Source organism: Anabrus simplex, chromosome 12 (genome assembly GCF_040414725.1).
Source record: "Anabrus simplex isolate iqAnaSimp1 chromosome 12, ASM4041472v1, whole genome shotgun sequence".
NCBI classification, from domain to species: Eukaryota; Metazoa; Arthropoda; class Insecta; order Orthoptera; family Tettigoniidae; genus Anabrus; species Anabrus simplex.
The window spans coordinates 75,107,646-75,130,292 of NC_090276.1; the positions used below are offsets into that span (position 1 = coordinate 75,107,646).

The 22,647-nt window shown below is 39.9% G+C and overlaps 1 protein-coding gene across 3 annotated transcripts in view; it reads left to right on the forward strand.

The window, feature by feature from the left end:
- Positions 1 to 22,647, forward strand: part of RhoGAP68F (Rho GTPase activating protein at 68F) — a 91,367-nt gene that overhangs the window by 61,391 nt on the left and 7,329 nt on the right. For 2 of the 3 annotated variants that reach the window (XM_067156412.2, XM_067156413.2), the window contains one exon: positions 1,580 to 11,716. In XM_067156412.2, the coding sequence (XP_067012513.1) occupies positions 1,580 to 1,750 (171 nt within the window). In that variant the 3' untranslated portion in view covers positions 1,751 to 11,716. Of the gene's footprint in view, positions 1 to 1,579; positions 11,717 to 11,750; positions 11,782 to 22,647 lie in introns of those variants that run through there. The other variant, XM_067156414.2, reaches the window with a different exon arrangement.

Below are 22,647 nucleotides of genomic sequence, written 5' to 3' on the forward strand. Positions count from 1 at the left end.
TCATAACTGTTCAGCTTAGAAACTACTTGCCAAAGAATTTAGTTATGTCTTTATCAAAGATATTCTCTTGTTTTCTTTTTCAGCTGTAAATGGAGTGGTTGGTAGATTCTTTTCTGGTTTAAGCAAAGCCACAACTTCTGCTTTGCTCCAGATCTTTGAAACCAGCTTCCTGGTTATATAAGCATTCATTAGTTGCAGTATCCAGTTGAGTGTTGAGGGACCGAGATGCTTTTTGCCATACAGTCAACCAGTCTTGTATCAGTCCTTCACCTTTGAAAGGTGTACCAACTTTGTTTCTCTCGTTCTCTTTCTTGTTTTCACATTCAGCGCCAGTTGGTTGGCTCTTTGTTCGGGTGTAAGTTTAATTCCTTACAAAGAAGGGGTTGTGGGATCTTATTTAGGTTTTTGAACGATTTCCAAACTTGGCAGCGTTCCGTTTGATGCTGATAAGGCTTGCAGGAGGTTTTTACACGTTTGTACCACGTTCTCAGAAAACTGATCATTATCAAATAGTTGTCATATTTCTTAAGGAGTTTCTTTGATCCTGGATCTGCCTCAGGAATGTACGTTGATCTGCAGCCCCTCGGAATGTGTCTGCAGTACATAATCTTTTCCAATTCAAGGAAATCTCCATATTTTTCTGTTCAGGGTCAATTAAAATCACTTCACCATCCAAGTCTTGAGTAAAATTGTCCCATTAAGGTCTCTTAAAATTGAATTCTCTTTTAAATTTAACCCTCTCTGGCCTCGTGCTGCTTTGCTTGGTGCGCAGTCAGGGTTCTGCATCGGCCACTGTTAAAGGAAGGATTGTGCATTCAGCCCAGTCCTCCAGTTTTTTTTTTCCATTTATACCAGTAATTTTATATCCCCATGAAATCCTGTGACAACTGAAGCCACCCGTAACAAATGTAGTTGGTCAAGAATGAAAATTAGAGAATTCTATGAAAATGTACTTCTTGTTTGTTGGTTTGTACACTGATGTAAGTGTGCATGATTGCGCTTCTAGTTATTTCTGTGTCTTCATTGCAGGTCATGTCTCTAGAGTGAATATTGATATTCAAGTTCCATGCAGTTTACCTTTGCTCACCTGTCATATTGTCCTCTGTGAGTTTGTAAAACCAGTAGGACATCACACTAGGGCGCCATCTCTTTTCGAAGGGTTGCGATCCAATTGTTTGTGATAACTCGGCGGTTTGAAAGATTTCAATGGAAGTTCATCCAACCAGCAATGCAGGTCTTTAAGCCAGGAATTTTTCCGTCTCCACACAGATTGTTTTCCTTCAATTTTCTCCTCGATGATGAGTTGGGGAAATTGATGTCATTCAGAGACAGGAAGCTGAAATGAAGAAGTATGTGTGTGATTCTCACATTAAGATGAAATAGAGTGCTATACATATAAAATAATGAACAAATGTGTGTTGATCATTCAGGGGCTGGCAAAAGGAGGACTAATTAACCGAGGAGTCAGTTATTTAACAAGCTACTCTACCTGTCAAAAGTGCATTAGTTTGTCGTGTGGACGAGAGCAGTCGTATTGTTCTCTTGTGATCTTTGATAATAAGTCCATTTTTGTGTGCAGGTGATGGACCGAAGTGACCTGAATAAAATGACGTCTTCAAACCTTGCCGTGGTGTTCGGTCCGAACCTGGTGTGGGCTCAGAATGGCCAGCTCTCCCTAGCCGCCATCGGGCCCATCAACATGTTCACGGACTTCATGCTCACCCATCAAGATCAGATCTTCATCATCTAAGGAAGGAAGCCTCGTAGCACACACACATTTCCTCGGCTGTCCCCTCCTCCAAGAACAGTGGACACAAACTGATATTGCAGTTCAAACAGAGTAGTGTTATATCAGGAGCCAGTATGAGCAGTGCTCAAAAATATTGATAGTGAAGCAAGCATGTGTAGGTCATCATCAAGTTCCCCCCTCCCCGTTTCTGAGTAAATTCTTCTTTTTCATTCCCGTTTCCACTTCTTTCCTGCTTCCAGTATTTCTATCTTACCTCCACTCTTCTCTATACCCTCCTTCAGCATTTGAGGCCATCCTTGTGGTCTCCTTCCTCTATAAACCCCCCCCTTTCGCACCATGTGTCCAAACCATTTCTATCCTCTCCTGTCGATCTGGAACCTGAATCCCCTTTCTAACCTCTTTTCTTGTCTTCCCTGTAAGGAATCACCTCATGTACCTGCTGTGTATGTCAACCCTTCACACACTATCCTCTTTCCCATCTTCGGTGATTACATCTCCCAAATACTTGAAACTTTTCACAGCTCCTGTCTCCCCCTTTCTTGCTATCTCTTGTTACTCTTCTTTACGTTTCTTCACATTCCAAACTCTTCTGTCACCTGATTCCATATTTTAACTTCTTCTTATAATACTTTGAGCTAATTGAAAACAGTTGGACATCATGGCCTAACATGTTTTTGACTTGTTTTACTGCGGATGTTAAGGCGGGTGAGGTTAGTGTGTACTGGCTCGTGCTATGACTAAGTAAGCACTTGTTTTTTGCACAAACACACTTTTTTTAAACTAATACCATCCAATTTAAACTACTCTTTATTCAATATTTGTAAGTATTTTCTCCTTTAAGAAGGTTTTTAGTAGTCAGATGGTTCTGGCTGGATGTGACACTTGCGGGATTTTTGAAGACATCACGTTTTGTTTATTTGTGTATAGTGTAGTGTTACTTGGTAATTTTCTTCCTTTCTCTCACGCACAGAACGGAAGAGGCACATGCAAGGCACCAGGTTGCTCCTGTCTGACCTCTCTTGATCTTTACCAACTCCAAAGGCCATTGGTTTGCAAGGCCTATAGATAACTGCCTGTCATCATACTTTGTCATTGTTTTTCTTTTGTTGCTTCAAGGCTATATCCTCCTTAAGTATGACATTAATTGGCTAGATTTAATTGTTTTTAATTTTTTTTCTTTTTCAGATCATCATAATTTTTTCTTTTCTAAATAAATGATTCCAATTTTTTATTCAAAATATAAAGCATATACTTACATTGGTTCTGCTATAATATTGTATGGCACCTGCTACCATAAAGTAAATCTTCTGAATTGACGTCACTTGATCATCGGGAGCATGCTGTAAGTGTCGTTGTGTGTGCCTCTGCCGATCGAAGAGCTGATGTCGGAAAGAACGACAGGACAAGTGTGACAGGAATTGTCAGTGTTGATGCCCAAGTCTAGCACCAGAGCACCCCAAGGTATATTTTTTGGTTAGGACAAAATTTGGCCAATGTTTGACATAGCTCCTTAATTTGTGGGAAAGTGGGTGGTTAGACTCTCGATTAATGCCTCCTAGTCACGTAACGGACACACTGCATAGAGCGAGATAGTCCGGTGGCATTGTCGTAGCTTCTAAAATAACTGTGGGTCCAGTCAAGGTCAGTTCATGCGGGAGTTTCATGATGGACATCACCTGCTAAGGCTAGTGATAACAGAAATTGACTGTGACAAACTCTCGGCCCCAAAGACAGTTACATTTGAGAATAATGTAGAATGAATGAAAGTATAGTAACAAGGTCTGTCCAGCAGCACAGTGCAGCTGTAACGATGTTCGGGAGAGGGAGCAGTCACTGAATTGACATTATAGCATTCTAAAGCCGAGGCAGAAATTATTGACCCTACAATTACGTTCAGAGTCTTAACAATGCAACCATTGGAGTTTGACAAGTAGAAGGAGCCTATTTTGGATCCTGCAATACCATACTTTTTTTTTCAAAATTATAAATAAATAATGTTGTGTTGCTATTTCTAGCCAAGTGCAGTCCTTGTAAAATAGACCCTCCGATGAGGGTGGGTGGCATCTGCCATGTGTAGGTAACTGCATGTTATTGTGGTGGAGGATAGCGTTATGTGTGGTGTGTGAGTTGCAGGGATGTTGGGGACAGCACAAAAACCCAGCCCCCAGGCCATTGGAATTAACCAGTGAAGGTTAAAATCCCCGACCTGGCCTGGAATCGAACCCGGTACCTTCTGGAACAAAGGCCAGCACACTAACCATTTATCCACGGAGCCAGGCATAAATAACATAGTATCAGAGTGACTGATCTTCTCCTTCATGGATTAGTCAGGATGCTGCAAATGGACCAACATATTTCAAGAAGACAAGCGAGTCAGCATTATGAAGACTTTGTACCTGTATGCCTTTCCAACTAAATAAAAGCAGCAACAACATTTTTTTATGATAGGTTGAAAATTTAAGATATTTTTATTTTAGGGCCGAATTAGTAAATTAAATAAATAATCAATATGTCACCAAAGCTGCTGATTCAGACCCAAAGCATTGGTTTGAAGAAAAATTAAAATCAATGCATAACTAAACTATCTGCACTCTCATGAATTAGCAGGTGATGTTTTTCTGCGTCAGTGCACAGGCACGTTGGGGCAGTGGACCAAGACTGTGACCTGATACTTTGTTGCATGCTGATTAATTCATATGCATAGGAATAAGTCTTTTCACTTTTAACAGACTTTTTTGTAATCTGAACAGAATAGAGAACAACAGTGGGGTGGATAACATTGTTTTCCTTTAACAACCTTCTTGATATTCAGCGTGAAGTCAATTGAGGTTGCTATCATTATTTCTTTTGTGTTGTGAATAAGGTGTCTGTGGCTCCCTTGTGGTCCCTGAAGGGGAACTATTGAACAGGCAGATAGCAGCAGGCCTGTCAGAACTAGCCTGTTGGTTCACAAAGGAACCACACTCTTAAGTAATGACATATTCAAATTCTCTAGGGGCCTACTCCCCTGCTGTACCTGTCAAGTTTGTTGTGTTCTTTCCTTCAAAATTAGTTGTGTAGCACAATTTTGTATAAACGGCAAAATTTTTTCTTGCTCATAAGGTGGCGTTAACGGACATTCTTAATGATGTGGTACAAAATATAGAAGAGACATAAGTTCGCTTACATGAACCAGGAATGAGCCTGGCTGAGTGCCATAAAATATTAAGTAACTTAATCAACAAATTATTGCGTATCCTATCATTAATCCAACCTATTTTACATTATTTACTTTACAAGAGAAATATTCTTAATTTTATTCTTCAGCAAGTTTATAGGAATATTTAACAAGGGATGGTCTGGGTACAGGGAAGCTATTCATTAATGTCACAAATATTTGGTGAACTTCAAGGGAGAAGTTTGAGAGAAAACAAGGCTTCATTAATTTTTTATGAGATTATTTAAAACATATTTGGATGTTTGATTTTTAATGAACCTTTCTATCTTTGGCATATGAGAAAAATAATGGCTTTGGAATGAAATAAGTGTGCCGAAGTAATGAAACATGCTTAGTGTTAACGGATAACATTGTCTTAACAAGGTTTCTAGGTGATGACTGCCCAGTATGCTTTCTCTTTTTGATCTTAGAAAAAGCAATAGGTAACTAAAATAACACGAAGCAGTATAATTTGATATAGCTTACAATCGAGTCTCTTCAAGCTCTCTCTGTGGGTCAGTGGTACAGTGTTGCTCTCGGGATCCCAAGATCGTGGGTTCAATCGTGACAGAAATAGTCTGGTTTTTGAACAGTGGGACTACGTCCATTCGACAGAATTAATTAAAACTCTGCAACTGAGCCTGTGCACTCTGCCATCTGATAGGGTGAAATGGACACACAGGCAGCGTAGATGGGATTAAGTCAAAATGCCTGAGGCCAGATTGTTATTGTTGTTGTTATTATTATTATTATTATTATTATTATTATTATTATTATTATTATTATTATTATTATTATTATTATTGGTTGATTGATTTTCTGAAAAGTTAATCCACAAGCCTTTGTCCTGAGTTGACTTCCTCAACAGTTGGTAACTCAGCCGGAATGCCTCATATGTTTCAAAAGCTATTAAAGTTTGTCTAAAGGAGACGTCCCAAGTTAACGCCACCTTAATGCCTCAACTTATTGTGCGAGTTGTGCCGTGGATGGGTGGTTTAAGAGGACATTGCGTGGATGTGTATGTGATATATTTTTACTTTACTTTATGGGAGGGATTTTGCACGGTCACAATGTACTACAGTAATCACCGTATTTCTCCGAGTGCAAGATGACGTGTTATTTTTGATGTTAGCTGTAGAAGTTGTGGTGGTATTTCCCACACTCTCCTGGTGTTGTGTGTTTCTTTCTATATATGAATTGATTTTTACTCGTTCGTTCCTGTCCATTACCTGGTACGTACGTCTTGCCGTAAACCAAACGTAAATTAGCACAAAGACCAGTCTCTCTCTCTCTCTCTCTTTCTTTTCTCTTCATTTGGCCTTGTGGCCCTTGATTTACACTGCGCCACATCAGAAAGGTGCATGTTGGTTTACTCGGAGAAATACGGTGGGCAAGTCTCGATCACTATCAAGTCTCGATGACGAAGTCGAGAAAGTGGGCTTGGTATTCTGCAAGAAATACGACTGCGGATGTTATTACTTTCTTTTGTACGAGACAGTGGAGGGGAAGACGGAAGAGATGAATACCAAAGAGTTTAAAAAGGAACAAAAGTATTGTCAAAAACCAAGGCAGAGTGAAGGAAAATAATTTTTTGATTAGGAAGAGTTTATTTGTAATAGAAATAATTAAAAGTAATATATTATATAATATGTAAATATTTAGATCTTCTCATTAAGTCAGTTCGTGAAGTCATCTTATATGTATGTTTAACCAAGGAAGTAGAATATGGGCCCTAATCACGCTGTTGCTTCATTCTAGTCAACGTACTTAATGAAGCCGAACCGAGCAGTTACGCCGAGGTGCCACTTGATTGGTCTGTTCGTGGCTTGAGGGATAAACCAAATAGGTGTACACATGGGTATGGCTTTTAAGGGTGTTCCAAGTGCAGCAACTTTGTGTTCATCATCATCCATGTCCCGCTCCAGTCGCCTGGGTGTGGTTAACTTTGTGTTATCCAACCATATTTTTGGAATTGAAAAATCAAAGACGTTCCACTTATTGCAGTTACATTGCAGTGCAAATTTGAAATTTTTATTAGGGGTATCCCAAAAGTAAGTTCACCGCATATGTTCCATAATGAAGCGTGTGTTAGGGAAAGTTATGCCACATATTCTTAGGAATATAGGAATTGTACAGCTCTCAACATGCTGTTATTGTCCAGAACGAGAGAAGTCAACATTCTCCATTTTGCTTTACATTGCACACGTGTTAGTTGTGGTTCGTTCTACTACTCTGATGCTCGTTACGGTTGTCGCAACAGGTCGCTTGTCCCTGTGGCTGGAGTGACTCGCAGCATACAGTACTGTGGTACCATTGCAGTACTTACAGTATGTCCAGAAAATAAAAAGGTTTTCACATATGCTTTGCTATCTCGTACGACCGCAGTACAATATTCCCTTCCACCCTGTGTATCAGCTTACAAAATTATAAGTGACGGAAGGAGTCAACAAAATTTTGTGCTTTATAAAATAGAATGAAGTACAAGTATCACTGAGGTTCCACTATTCCATTACACTCCAGCGGTGGAGTGCTTCAGTAGCGGAGCGAGCTGAGCTCTCAGCGTGCATTTGAACCCTGTTCGGCAGCCCTGAAGATGGGTTTCTGTGATTTCCTAGTTTCACAAACGGCATATGCTGGGGCTGAACCTGCTCAGTCCTAGCCATCATCACTATGGTGCGATGTATAACTACTAGCACAAGGAAATCTCTTTTTTCAAAACATATTGCTGGGTAGAGAACGACTGTGACAATACAAAACACATTGGAGGACTCGCATTATAATTCTCACTGTATGCAACACTAAGCACTTTGACCACATTGTCTCCATGATTGAGGCATTGGTCTAACCCCATGGGACAAGTTTTTTTATGTCACTGCAGCGTCCTGACCATTTAGCCAGCGTTTCATGTCTGCTCTGACATCACTTCAAAATCCATGCCTCGCCATGAAGATATTCTTTCAAAGCCAGAAGGAAATAAGTCGCTTCTCTGCCGTGCCAACTGTTGTGGATCTGCCACTCCACACAGTCGACTGCTGTCACCCTCACAGTTCACAGAGCACAGTTTTAGCACACTGTAATAACTCATAACACTTTGGCTGTAGACTTTCACAGCTGGCACATCCTTCGTTTTTAAAAATCAAGTAATAGAACAAACTTTCTGCTTGGACTACTGTTTTAGTCAGCTGTCTGTCTTTAACTAGCTTTTGTAACCAAACGGCAGTGCTCGGTTGTTACGTAAATATAAACTTAAAGACCTAAACGAAGTCCCACTATAGTTGCAGCCAGCTTACAGATGATAAGTATCATTAAACTTACTTTTAGGATGCCTCTCAACTGTGATACTAGTAGATTCAGGTGTTGTTTTCTATTACATTAATGATTTCATCTATTATTTAAATGTAGTTGATGATTGTTTTCACCTCACAAATTTGATTTTCTAGTTGATCCCAGAATCTTCTTATACATAGGCAAGTCAATAAATATCTGTAATTTTGCTCTAATTGTCTTTAGGTTGGTTCCATGGCGTTGTGTGCTCACCAGCCGCTAGATGGTACCATTGTCTACGTCTGTGCTAGGTTTCAGCGTTATCAGATCAGTACAGCTTGGCTGTTGCGACATAAAGGTGGCCGCGACACTCTCTGTTTGCACCAAGGAAGAACTGTGTTCTGCAATCATTTTTTTTTTTTGTTCGGAAATTCTTAGAAGCCTTTGAGCACAATACGGGGACAATGTTTTGCCACAGCAAAGTGTTTACCAGTGGATTGAACCTTTCAAGAGGGGTCGCACGAGCGTGAAGGGTGAGGAAAGTTCTGGGCGTCCATCTGCACCCGTAATTGATGCCAATATTGGACAAGTGCGTGATATGGTCCTGAATAATAGACGAGTGACTGTTGTATGATTTTCTGCTTCTGGTACACCCTCAGACCACAAGAAACTGATTATGGAACACTGTTCTTCCTTGGTGCAAACAGAGAGCAATGCAGCCATATTTACGTCACAACAGGGCAAGCTGTACTGATCTGATAACGCTGAAACCTACCACAGACGCAGTGAACGGTGCCATCTAGTGGCTGGAGAGCACACAACGCCATAGAGCCAACCTAAAGACAATTATAGCAAAATTGCAGATATTTATTGACTTGCAAAATCACCTCATTTTACAGGAGCCACTGGTCAGAGTGCAGGATTTTTGAACTGAAAAGTCACATTTCTGTGATTTGGATTGTGCTTAAAACAGGAGATCCCGTAGCTGACAGTTGAGTTCCAATATGAGAGGTGGTCGTTTGTTTGTACTAGTCTCCTTCAGTTCCTCACATGCTGTACAGCAGGGATGAACATAATTGAGTGGCATCTCAGTGTATCACGACTTAACAAAGATTCTGTCTGCGAAGGACAGAACTTGGCTTATTTCCCAAATCAGGTGGGCTACGTCTTATTTTTGTTTCTCTCGCCTAACATTCCACTGGTACTGAAATCCCTGATTGCTCTGATGATCTGTGGTAAATGGGAAGTGTTTCCAGATGGTGAGCATGATCCAAGAGTCTTTCATTGGTTGTAAATGTGTGTTGCTTGCGATGGCAGCTCATCCCATCGCACTCCTGTATACTACCAGAATGTTAAATATTTGTCATGATATGATGCACTGACGTAGAAATGTCCGATTTTGTTATCTGTAACATTATTGAAATCTAATATTAGAAGCTCCTTCAGGAAAGACTGCTGATTCCAACGGTCTAACTCTTTTATAAGACACTTTATATAAAATGTACATGGAAATTAGAAAATATTGAATTGAAATCTTCAGTAACTTACATGAACAATTTTTTTTTGTTTTCAGGCCATAATTTTTTTTTTCTCTGGGTAATAATGGTAAAAAATCATTGGAATTAAAATATTTCTCAAGAGTCTACAAGTTTACCTGGAAATTGATCATCTAAATTTCAGTAATCGAGGTTGTGGCACCAAAAGAGACCATTTTTTGTTTTCTTCCTTAACCTATGTAGATTTTATATTAAACACAATGGTGATGGTTTGAATGGGCTAAACAATAAGGCCATCAATCCCTGAGCTTACTATCAAATAATTAAATTAACGTGTCCCAGAAATGTGGCAGTGGACCTATAGAATCCTATACTGATTTAAAATTGTAAGTTGTAATAATAATATTTCAACTGTGAATCTCATCAAGATCTGGTGCATCACCGGATGAGTGCGATCTGGGACTTATCAAGCTGCTTAGAAAGCAGTGAACAGTGGAACTCGGTAAACAACAGAGTTCAAATATTAGTAATCGCTCACCTTCTCAGAGTGTAGTACACTGAAGCCTAAATAAAATAGTATCAAGTTACAGCAGAGGGGTGTCCAAAATGAAACAGCAGCAGCTGTTCAGCCATGATTGGATATCCTGACTGCATTTGTATTGATCAGTAAATGCAAATGATACTTACACATTTTTAACATGCATTTATAAAGTCGAGCCCCTATAGAACAGCACCACCTTGGAAGGTGTCCTGGGGTATCTCAACTGAGGAAGCATTAAGAATTGTGTTTTAGGCAGCCTAAATATGGTAAGTGAGCTGTTAAATTAGATACTATCAAGATTCAAATAACTAATCATCATCATTTGCATTTCCAGTCGTTGGCCAGGTCTGCTTGGAACATCTCTTCTCCCTCGTCACACTTGTCCAGTCCTCTCCTCTCTTCTGCTCCTTTTATCCACCTGTCTCCGTACCTACTAAGTCGAGAAGCCTCTATCCTGTTATGTAGTGGCTCTTGTTTTGCTATATCTCTAACCTTCTCATTTCTCACCTTATCCATTCTTGTCACTCCTATCCTGCTTCTCTGAAATTTCATTTCACTTGCCTGTATCCTAGTCACAGCTTTCTGCCTCTATAACCAAGTTCCTGCTCCATACGTCAGAATAGGTACATAGTACGTCCTGTCTATCGCTTGCTTCTCTGAGGGACATCCTTGCTCCAAACCAGGCAAACCAACACTTAACTATTGAACTATTTAAATTATCTTGTGAACGGTCTTAAATAATGGTGCCAGTTTGTTATTGATCTCAATTTTGTGAAGACAGAACCAGAGGTTTAACAGTGCTCTCACTCAGCGATGATGGGACAGTATTGGCCTTCCTTAAGTATGGGTCATAAAATCAGGCCACATTTTTATTGACTATTTATCTCACAGCTCCACTGACCAGTCCAGTGTAAAAATATCACAGACTACAGCTATGTTATTCTAATGGGAGACTGGGATCCAAAGAGTAAATGTCATTCTCTGTTCAAGTTATGAATACATTTTTATTTTTGTTTTATATTTATGCACTTTTTTTTGCCATTACTTATTTAATCTCATACTTATTTGTTAAATAATCTAAATGAATACAACTCGACCTGTAGATAATTCGTCAAGCTCTCATAATACTACAAATAACATGCAATTGTAGGGTGTCTACAATGGGCGAGGATATCTTTGTGCAGTACCTACTGGTTGTGGACTACGATGTCATCGCTATCCTTCCCTTCTTAAACACGTGTTTTGTAACACAATGTATTAAGGATTGTGTTGTGAGCTTACTGAAACCCTGCACCTTTCTGTCTTGAGCTGCCATTGCAATGCACACTCCCACACAAAGAAAAACAAATGAAATATCCTGTAAGTTTGTAGCTTATTTTAAAAGCCATGCAAACTCTTCTTTTATTTTGTAACTGAATGTAATGACTGACATTAAAATGTATTATTTTCTACTTGAAATTTTTTAATTTTCCTTTTGCTTCCATTTCACGTGTCTACCAACAGAAGAGGAAGTGTGAAAGCATCATATTCCCATGTAAGTACTATACTTCTTTCATCACAGAAATTGTCAAGGTTCGTGTTATAGCATACGGCAGTGGTCGCAAAATCTGCACTCAACTGTTGCGGGTTATAAACTTTCTGTGAAATAATATTTACACGCTTTGTTGCTAACAGATTGTGGTGTAGCGAGGGCATCCATTGCAGTGAATCTTTCCTTTTGCTTGGCCATGTCAACCGCTTATACGTGTCATGGCATACTGACTGCTAGTTGTGTGAACCACTTTAAAGCGTCAAGCCATCTTCTTAGAAATTAGCATGCTTATTCTATTATTGTGAAATATTTGTGTAGTATAGTAGAAGTATCTGTAGAAACTCTTACTAGAATTCTGTTGTGGTAATTAGGATAGGTTTAACTGCAGTTTAGAATTGTGTCATTCTTGTGCATTCCTTTTGGTATTAAAAATTAATAGCAGTTTTCATCCTGTTACGGTGTAGTAGGATAAAAATGTAGTAAGACTAAGTAGTATTGTAGTGTAGTAGTATATTAATTACTTTATTGTCGTGTGATCTTTGTGTACTATCCTAGACAGTATTTCTTTCTTTTCACTGGGGTTTTTTTTTTTTTTTTGTGTGCATAGAATAAGTTATTTTACTTTTCTTTTCATTACTCTGTAAAGAATGGCTAAGAGTGCAGGTGTAGGAACTGTGGGTGTGACTAGGCATTAAGGAGTATGAGGGAGGAGTTAGAGAGTTTGAGGGAGATAATTAGGATTCTCTGAGAGGACAGGAAGGATGGTAGGCCTCCCTCAAACAATGTACAGGGTACAGTAGGTGTAAAAGAGGGATGGGAAGAAAAGGGGGAAATCGTAGACAGGAGATTTCAGGCTAAGGGTTCTATTCAGGATCAGAATTCAGAACAAGTGTCTGTGAGAAATTGGTATGAGTCACTGCAGGTAGAACAACAGAGGGAAGATGAGGAATCGGGAACTGTTTTTGAGAAGTGTGGATGTAGGAGGAAAGGGAAATGTAGAGTAGAGTATCGGAAAACACAGGTGAAACAGGGTCACGAGAGGGAGAAATTGGGGAGGAAGTAGCTTCTGAAGTTGTCAGGAAAGATAGGGTTGACCAGGACGGGAGGGGATCAAATGAGGTGGGTAGGGTTGAGGCTCTTATGATGGGGTATTCCATTGTTAGATATGTGAGGAACATGTGTGGAGGAAAGGGAACCAGGGTAGAGTGTTATCCTGGAATTAGGTTGAGGCAGATGTTGAGGAAAGTACAAGAGAAGGAGGAGGGAAAGAAGAAGATGGCAGTGTTTCACGTTTGTACCAAAATCGTAAGGCAAGCAGGTATAAGTACCAACATAGTTGGGGATGTGTGGGATCTGGTAAATGCAGCACGGGTGGAGTTCAAGGAAGCACAGATTGTTATCAGTGGAATACTGTGTAGGAGGGATACTGACTGGAAGACGGTTGGGAATTTAACGAGACTATGGAGTAGGTGTGTGACAAACTGGGAGTGAGATTTATAGATCCTAATGGGTCAGTAGGAGATAGGGATCTGCACTCAGATGGCCTCCATTTAAACCGTAGTGGTACGTATAAATTAGGAAATTTCTTTGGAAGGGTAATAGGGAGGTACGTTCAGGGAAACGGGGCTGTCTAGGGAGCGGTGATAAGGGAACAGGGATCTGGAAGTCAAGTAGGGATGATGTTAGTGTTGAAGTGTAGAAGTATTGTAAAGAAAGGAATAGAATTAAGTAATTTATTAGGTATATACACTGACTTAGCAAATGTCATGGGATAGTCACCTAATAGCGTGTGGGGGGGCCTCCTCTGGTCCTGCGAACTGCAGTGATTCAAGAAGTCCCTGGTAGTCCTCTGTATGCAGCTGACACCAAATCGTTTGCAGAGCAGCCGCCAATGCTGGTCTGTTCGTGGGTGCAGGATCCATGGCACGGAGCCTGCGTTCCAAGACATCCCAGATATGCTTGATAGGGTTCATATCGGGGCTCCTTGGTGGTCATGACAGTCGTTGGACCTCCGCTGCATGTTCCTGGAACCATTCCCGGGTGACGTGGGAGCGATGTGGCAGCGCGTTATCATCTTGAAACACTGCGAACTGTCTGGGCTCTGGAAGGCCAAAAATGGGTGGAGATGGTCTCCAAGCAGCTCAACATATCGCATACCATTCAAAGTCTCTTCCAGAACAACTAGGGGCCCATTACATACCAGGAAAATGCACCCCTGACCATAACAGACAAACCAGCACCCTGGACCACACCTTCGAGGCAGGCGGGATCCATCGCTTCATGTGGTCTGCGCCATACACGGTGCCTCCCATCAGCATGGTGCAGTTGAAATCGTGATTCGTCCGACCATATCACGTTACGCCATTGTTCCAGTGTCCATCCCTAGTGACTGGTGACAAATGCGCGTCGTTGTGCCCTATGATGTCGGGTTAACAGTGGCACCCATGTGCAGCGCCGGTTCCCATGCCCCACAGAACACATGTTCGTACGGATTTTCCACGGGGAGACGTGTCCAGCGTGGCCTGTGTTGAATTGAGCTGTGGTTTGTTGCACGGTTGCCTGTCTGTCACTATTGACAATCCGTCTCAGATGTCGCCGGTCACGGTCATCGAGGGTGGCTGGACGGCCGGTCGTTCGTCTGTTGTGGACGGTGACACCTGCTTTCAACCATTCACGATACATCCTGGACATGGTTGATCGTGTGAAGCCGAATTCCCGCACCACTTCCGAAATCGCACCTTCCATCCGTCGGGCACCGACCACCATACCTCGTTCGAACGGTGTCACCTCACGACGACGTTCCATGTTACACCTATCACATGCACAGCCACTGCTCACAAGGTCTCCTATACAACTGCCGCTGGCACAGGGTTGTGTGGTACACAGACAACACACCTGCGCATCAGTGCTCTGCTATCCCATGACATTTGCTCAGTCAGTGTTCGACTCGTTGGCTGAACGGTCAGCGTACTGGCCTTCGGTTCAGAGGGTCCCGGGTTCGATTCCCGGCCGGGTCGGGGATTTTAACCTTAATTGGTTAATTCCAATGGCACGGAGGTTGGGTGTATGTGTTGTCTTCATCATCATTTCATCCTCATCACGACGCTCAGGTCACCTACGGGTGTCGAATAGAAAGACCTGCACCTGGCGAGCCGAACCCGTCCTGGGATATCCCGGCACTAAAAGCCATACGACATTTCATTTTTGCTCAGTCAGTGTACTTACCAGATATTGTAATAGTTGAATCATGGCTGAGAAGTGATATAATGGATGCAGAAATATTCTCATGGAAATTGTGTGTATCGTAGAGATAGGATAGAAATGGTAGGAAGGTGAGGTATTCATTCTGGTGAAAGAAGAATTTGTAAGCTACAAAAGATGACAAACATGAAATTCTCATCTCTAAAGGTAATAGGCAACTTGATGCATTGGACTGTACAGACCGGGAAAGGGTAGCGCCGATGCTGATTCAACATTATTTGATAAGATAGCTGATTATGACTTTACACCGAATAGATCAACAATAGACTTGATATTTACAGTGCGAACGATAATGGAAAAACATTTGGAAAGGAACACGGAAATCTTCGTATTTTTGGATTTGGAAAAAGCTTATAATACAGTTAAGAGAAATCATGTATGGGAATGCCTACTGGAAAGGAATGTACCAAAATCATTAACAATCATTAACCATACAAACTTGAAAATGCAAATAAATCAGATGTATTACCAGAACTCCCAACCTTTGTGCAAAACTCTATGCAGTTAACTCCAGTAACAGAACTGGAAGTTTTTAAAATCATACAATCTTTGAAGAACAAAACTTCCACAGGTGTAGATGAAGTTCCCACAAAACTCATTAAAAAAATGTGCTCCCTATCTGGTACAGCCTTTAACTTATCTCATCAATGAATCATTTTCTAGTGGTCAGTTCCCTAATCTCCTAAAAATAGCTAAAGTTATCCCAGTCTTTAAAAGTGGAAACTGCGCGGCTGTGAGCTTGCAACCGGGAGATAGTAGGTTCGAATCCCACTATCGGCAGCCCTGAAGATGGTTTTCTGTGGTTTCCCATTTTCACACCAGGCAAATGCTGGGGCTGTACCTTAATCAAGGCCACGGCCACTTCCTTCCAACTCCTAGGCCTTTCCTATCCCATCGTCGCCATAAGACCTATCTGTGTCGGTGCGACGTCAAGCCCCTAGCAAAAAAAAAAAAAAAAAAAAAAAAAAAAAAAAAAAAAAAAAGTGGAAACTTACACGATTTACATAACTACAGACCAATATCAATACTTACGGTTATTTCAAAAATATTTGAATGTGCTATGAAAGATCGGCTTACTAAATTTTTAATCAAATATAACTTGTTAAATAATGCACAACATGGGTTCAGAGCTGGCAGAAGTACTTTGTCTGCTTTATCACATTTTACACAGTTGGTCGTAAATGCTCTTGACAATGATGAAACTGTGATAGGACTATTTCTTGACCTTTCAAAGGCATTTGATATTGTTGATCATGAAATATTGTTGCACAAATTATATCAGATTGGAGTTAGAGGAATTGTTAATGACTGGTTTAGATCATACCTGAATAAACGATCCCAGTTTGTTGAAATTACACATTGTAACAGTAAAGGGCATAATGAGACATATCACTCTCAGGTAAAAAGCATAGACTTAGGTATTCCGCAGGGTAGTATTTTGGGGCCTGTTCTTTTCTTGATCTATGTGAATGATCTTCCTCACAATAATCAGGTAGAAACAGCAGTTCTGTATGCTGATGATACAAACATAATTATTAATAATCCTGACCCTACGTCTATAGAAACTACAGCAAATACAGTCCTGTCTAGGTTAGAATCATGGTTCAGGAAAAACAAATTAACATTGAACTTTAAAAAGACCCAGTACATGGAATTCAAGGCATCTAACTACCATGACAAAACTGCAAAAAAACACAACCTTATATTAAATGCAAATGCAATTGAAAATTCGTTGACCACAAAATTTTTAGGTGTCCATATAGATGAAAAATTAAGATGGGATTGTCATATTAAAAAAATAGGGAAGTCTCTGAGTTCTGTTTGTTTTGCCTTAAGGATTTTGTCTAATAGTTGTAGTGAAGAATATGTTAGAATGGCATATTTTGGATATTTCCATTCTGTCATCACTTATGCTATTGGTCTCTGGGGCTGTTACAAATCAAATCTTGATGTTATTTTTCGAATACAGAAACGAGCTATCAGAATTATATTGAGACATAACAGGTTAGATCATTGCAGACCATTATTTAAGAGACTAAGGATACTCCCAGTACCAAGCATATACATCATGCAATGCATTCTACACGTGAAAAAAAATATTGATCACTTCAGAAAGAATTTTGACAATCACAATTACTAGACGAGAACAAGAAATAATATTTTTATCGAACACAAGAGTAAAACCATTGCCTTGAGACATGTAGACTCTGTTGGAATCAGATTGTATAATAAGCTTCCAAATACGATTAAAGATATTAGTCCCGTCAGTTCATTTACCACAGCTTTAAAAAATCTCCTGCTGAGTAGCTGCTTCTACAGTACAGAAGAATACATGATGAAGTGCTGGTAATGATGCTACTACTTATTAACTTGTAATCTAGTATATAGCCTTAAAAATATGTTAATGTCACATTGACTATGTTCACATTATTAACACCACACCAATATATTTTTATTTTGTCTTGTAAATATTGGTTATTAATATTATTTAAAAAAAAAAAGATGTGATGTCCTAATATTGAGGTATGTGGTGTTTCTGTTCTTCTTCTGTTTCAAAATGTTCATTGTTGTGCATATATTATTGTTAGTATTAGGAAATCACTTGACAACTCCTATACTGTTGGCATATTTCAAAATATGTAATTGTACAGTCTATGGAAGCTAAATAAATGAATGAATGAATGAATGAATGGATAAAAATGTTGTATCATAAGAGTGAAAGGAGTGTACAAGTGGGGAGTGGAGACTCTGAAATATTTTATACAAAGAAAGGTCTCAGGCAAGGAAGTGCACTGTCGCCATTACTGATGGATGAAATCATAAAACATGTTAAACAGAGTATCAGTAGTGATGAAGTGAAAGCTTTGGTATTTGCAGATGATGTGGTGATTTCGGGAAAGGCAGAAAAGGAAGTACAAAGGAGACTGGACATTTGGAATGAAAATCTGAAGGAGTTTGGAATGGTAATTAGTAAAAAGAAAACTGTAGTCATGCACTGTGGAAAAGAGAAAAAGAAAAGCCAAGTGAACATAGACGGAGAACAGCTAGAGAATGTAGAACAGTTTACATATCTGGGTAGCATTATTAATGGAAGTAATGAAATCAATCCTGAAATTAATAAGTCAGAGAGCTTTTATGGGATGACAAAGTACCCAAGAGAACGAAGTTAATATTATATAAACAGTATTTCATACCAATTGTAACATACGGACTAGAAACACTGGTAACTAATAAGAGACAGGATAGTAAGATCCAAGCAGTAGAAATTAAATTTTTAAGAAAATCGGTTAAAAAGACAAGAAGAGATAGAATTCAAAATATTAAAATCGGAGAAGAGCTAAATATAGAACCGTTAGTACAGAAGATACAGAAATCGAGACTGAGATAGTTCGGACATGTAAAAAGAATGGGAATTGGAAAGAGAAGTTAAGGGAAAGAGACCAGTTGGAAGACCGAGAAGTAGGTGGATGGATCAGATTTGGAAGGACATTAGATAAACTGGATTGGATGTGGCGTAAGTAATGCAGCAGGAAAGGTGGAAGGAGATAAAAGGAGTGGAGGAAGCTTCTTAACACACCTGGGCGACTGGAGTGGGACATTGATGATAATGATGAATCAGCTATGTGGGAAACGATACGGAAAGGGATGTGATTGTAGCGTGTGATGTCAGTTTTGTTGGGAAGGTAATGCGAACAACAGGAAGCACGACCAACAAACGGCAAATAAGTTAACATGGGAAGGAGAGCTGATTCAGAAAAAATGGAACCAACTAGAGGGAAGAATATTCTAGACGTGGTGCTGCTAAAACCAGATGAGCTCTATAGAGAAACCGAAGTAATAGATGGTAATAGTGACGTGGGAAACGATACGGAAAGGGATGTGATTGTAGCGTGTGATGTCAGTTTTGTTGGGAAGGTAATGCGAACAACAGGAAGCACGACCAACAAACGGCAAATAAGTTAACATGGGAAGGAGAGCTGATTCAGAAAAAATGGAACCAACTAGAGGGAAGAATATTCTAGACGTGGTGCTGCTAAAACCAGATGAGCTCTATAGAGAAACCGAAGTAATAGATGGTAATAGTGATCACGAGGCTATTTTTGTCATAGTTAAAAATAAATATGAAAGTCAGGAAGAGATTAAAATTAGGACTATTAGGCGGTACCATATGACTGATAAAACAGGCATGAGGGCGTTTTTAAAACGTAACTATGATTGGTGGAAAACGGTAAATAAAAATGTAAACAGACTCTGGATGGGTTTAAAGCAATTGTTGAGAAATGTGAAAACAGGTTTGTACCTTTAAAAGTGGTAAGAATGGTAAAGACCCACGTTATTACAAGAGAGAAAGAGACTAAGAAGAAGGTGCAGACTGGAAAGAGTTAGAAATGACTGTGGAAGTAAGGAGAAATTGAGGGAACTTGCTAGGAAATTGAATCTAGTAAAGAAATATACAATATTAAATAGAAGGAAAGATCCACCTTTTCAGTAACCAATAATCATGAAATTTCTAACTTTAAATCTAGCAAAGAAGTCGGCTGAGGATAACACGATGGCAAACATAATTGGCGGTCATACAAAGTTTAGTGAAAATTGGAAGGGTATGTATAGGTACTTTAAGGCAGGAACGGGTTCCAAGGAGGGCATTCCAGGAATCATTAATGAACAAGGGGAGTGTGTATGCGAGGATATTCAAAAGGCAGAAGTATAATAACTGGTTTGATAGAAGGCAGTTCAGGTTTATGAAAGGTTATTCCACTGAAGTGCAACTTGTAGGATTCAAGCAAGGTATAGCAGATACCTTGGATTCAAGAGGTCAAATGGACTGTATCGTGATTGACGTGTTGGTAAGGCATTTGATAAGGTGGATCATGGGAGACTACTGGCAAAAATGAGTGCAATTGGACTAGGCAAAAGAGTGACTGGTTGCCTATATTTCTAGAAAATAGAACTCAGAGAATTAGAGTAGGTGAAGTTTTAGCTGTCCATGTAATAATTAAGAGGGGAATTTCTCAAGGCAGTATTACAGGACCTTTATAGTTTCTTAATATATATAAAAATGATATGAGTAAAGAAGTGGAATCAGAGAAGAGGCTTTTTGCGGATATTATTCTATATAGAGTAATAAATAAGTTACAAAATTATGAGCAACTGCAAAATGACCTCTATAATATTGTGAGATGGACTTGGTATGTTGATAAACGGGGTTAAAAGTCAGGTTGTGAGTTTCACAAATGGGAAAAGTCCTTTAAGTATTAATTACTGTGTTGATGAGGTGAGAGTTCCTTATGGGAATGATTGTAAATACGTAGGTGTTATTATAAGGGAAGATCTTCATTAGGGTTATCAGATAAACGTGATTGTAAATAAAGGGTACAGACCTCTGCACATGGTTGTTAGGGTATATAGGGGTTGTAGTAAGGATGTAAAGGAGATGTGTATGGGATCCTTACCAGGATTACTTGATTCAAGAACCATATGATATAAACTTCATGGTTTTGATCCGTATTGAATTGTGATCACATTAAGAATGGTTAATTTAATGTTGTAATGGTCCACCTTTTCAATACTGTAATATGCAATGTTATTGAATTACATTACTAAACTAGGGACTAGTTTCAGCCTTGGCTGGCCATCTTCAGCCTAAATGTAATACATCTAATAACTAAACAAATGTAAAAACACATAATTGACATGAAACTAATGTACAAACACACAATTAACATTAAAATCTGGGATGAACGAAGTGTAAAAATCTGAAAAATAAATTAGGCTCTAAATTCTTAGCATCTGGAGTATGCTCATCATCCAGACTCTTTCATGCATTAATATTCATAGAAGTGTTTGTTCCATAACTGTTAATCATTACAATTTCAATTGCAAAACTAGAACTGGTAAATGTTGATTCTGTAGTCAGATCATTAATCACCAAATCTACTTGAGTGGTGTTAGCAGTATACAAGCCACAGGACTCCACTGTAAATAACCACCAGCTGATGCAGAACTGCTAGATTGTATTTCAACATCAACCAACGTAAATAAAATGATGTGTTCCTGTAGTGCTTGTTAAAATTTTGCTGAAATGCTGTTGGATATTGTCAGGACGGCACATGAAGGTATGGTTAAAACTGAGACATTCTTAATTTGCGGGTGGTATAAATTCGCAATTCATTGCGGTATCCATGAAGTTAACCTGAATAAATGATAGGTAAAATTAATGAATTGAAGGAGAGAGCGTGTTAATCAAATGGCATAGGATATATGAGACTTGCCTCTCTTTGCGGCATGCGGTGCCTGGCCTATTGTTGTGTGCCTCCTGCTAACGGTTGTGAGATTCAAAGGAAAAGGAAGGAGTGGGGCAAGTGGAGAGGTTCGTGAAAGGAGAAGGGGGAAGGAGGAATTAAGGCGGGGCCGAAGGATGGGTGGGGAAAGAGATGGCTGCTGGGGAAAAATGCTGTGAATATTACACAAAACTGAATTATGAATTGTTTGTTTGACGTTTCTAAAAATGGGAATTAGGTCAAATAGGATATTTGGCTTTTCTGAATTGTCATTACCCCCTGCGGGTGGGGGACGCACATGTAGAATACACCCGCGGTATCCCCTGCCTGACGTAAGAGGCGACAAAAAGGGGCGACCAAGGGCTGACTGAATTAGAACCATGAAACTAATTTTGAATCGTACCATCACGCGGGGAACACCATAGGTTGCCTATACTTGCGAGTAGTACCTCTGAATTCGGTACAAAATAGGTTTGTGATTAGTAGCAGTAAAAGCCTGGCCTGGTGGATTCCAGTACTCGTGCGTCGTACCCACGTGAGCAACACCGCGGGTCTGCGTTGCCTGTGATTAGTACCCACAACGTGAGGAACACCACGCTTAGCTCACTCAGTAGATACTGATCTGTGTTCTGTCACGTGTAGCATGTCTGACAGCAGCTGTATTTTCCCAGGACGGTTTTATACTAGGTGAAACCGAATCAAGGTGTATGTGAACTGTCAGTTGGAACCAACGGTATTCTAAACAAGTGTTTTGCCCTCTTGAGAGGCACATGGGGACGTGTATGTTCTACAGTGTACAAAGTGATATGATATAGAACAATGGTTTATATAGTGCACTGCAGGGCTGTAATCGGACTATTAGGGTACGTTCACACCGCACGCATCGAGCTTTGCAGTAAGCAGGGTGACCTTGCTGCTTGCTTTCGGGTCATGTGCAGCAAGCAGCACGAGTGTTCACACCACTACGTTGCGCAGTGTGCTGCTTATCATTTGTCTGCCGTGTTTCGTTTTGTGACAGATGCCATTATAAAGTTATCGAGAGGAATGTATTTAATGGCAAGTGTTGCAATAAAGATGGATGATCCTGTGGTGGCTCCATCTACATTAAAATGACTCCAAAGACTTTGTGACCAATCTTTACATTCTCTCCTTGCTTCTTTAAGTTTGTATAACCTCCTTGTGGAATGTATGTTTGTTTATATCTGGTTGTTCAAATGCTAGTTGCTTTACGTCACACCGACACAGATAGGTCTTTTGGCGACGATGGGACAGGGAAGGGCTAGGAGTGGGAAGGAAGCGGCCGTGGCCTTAATTAAGGTACAGCCCC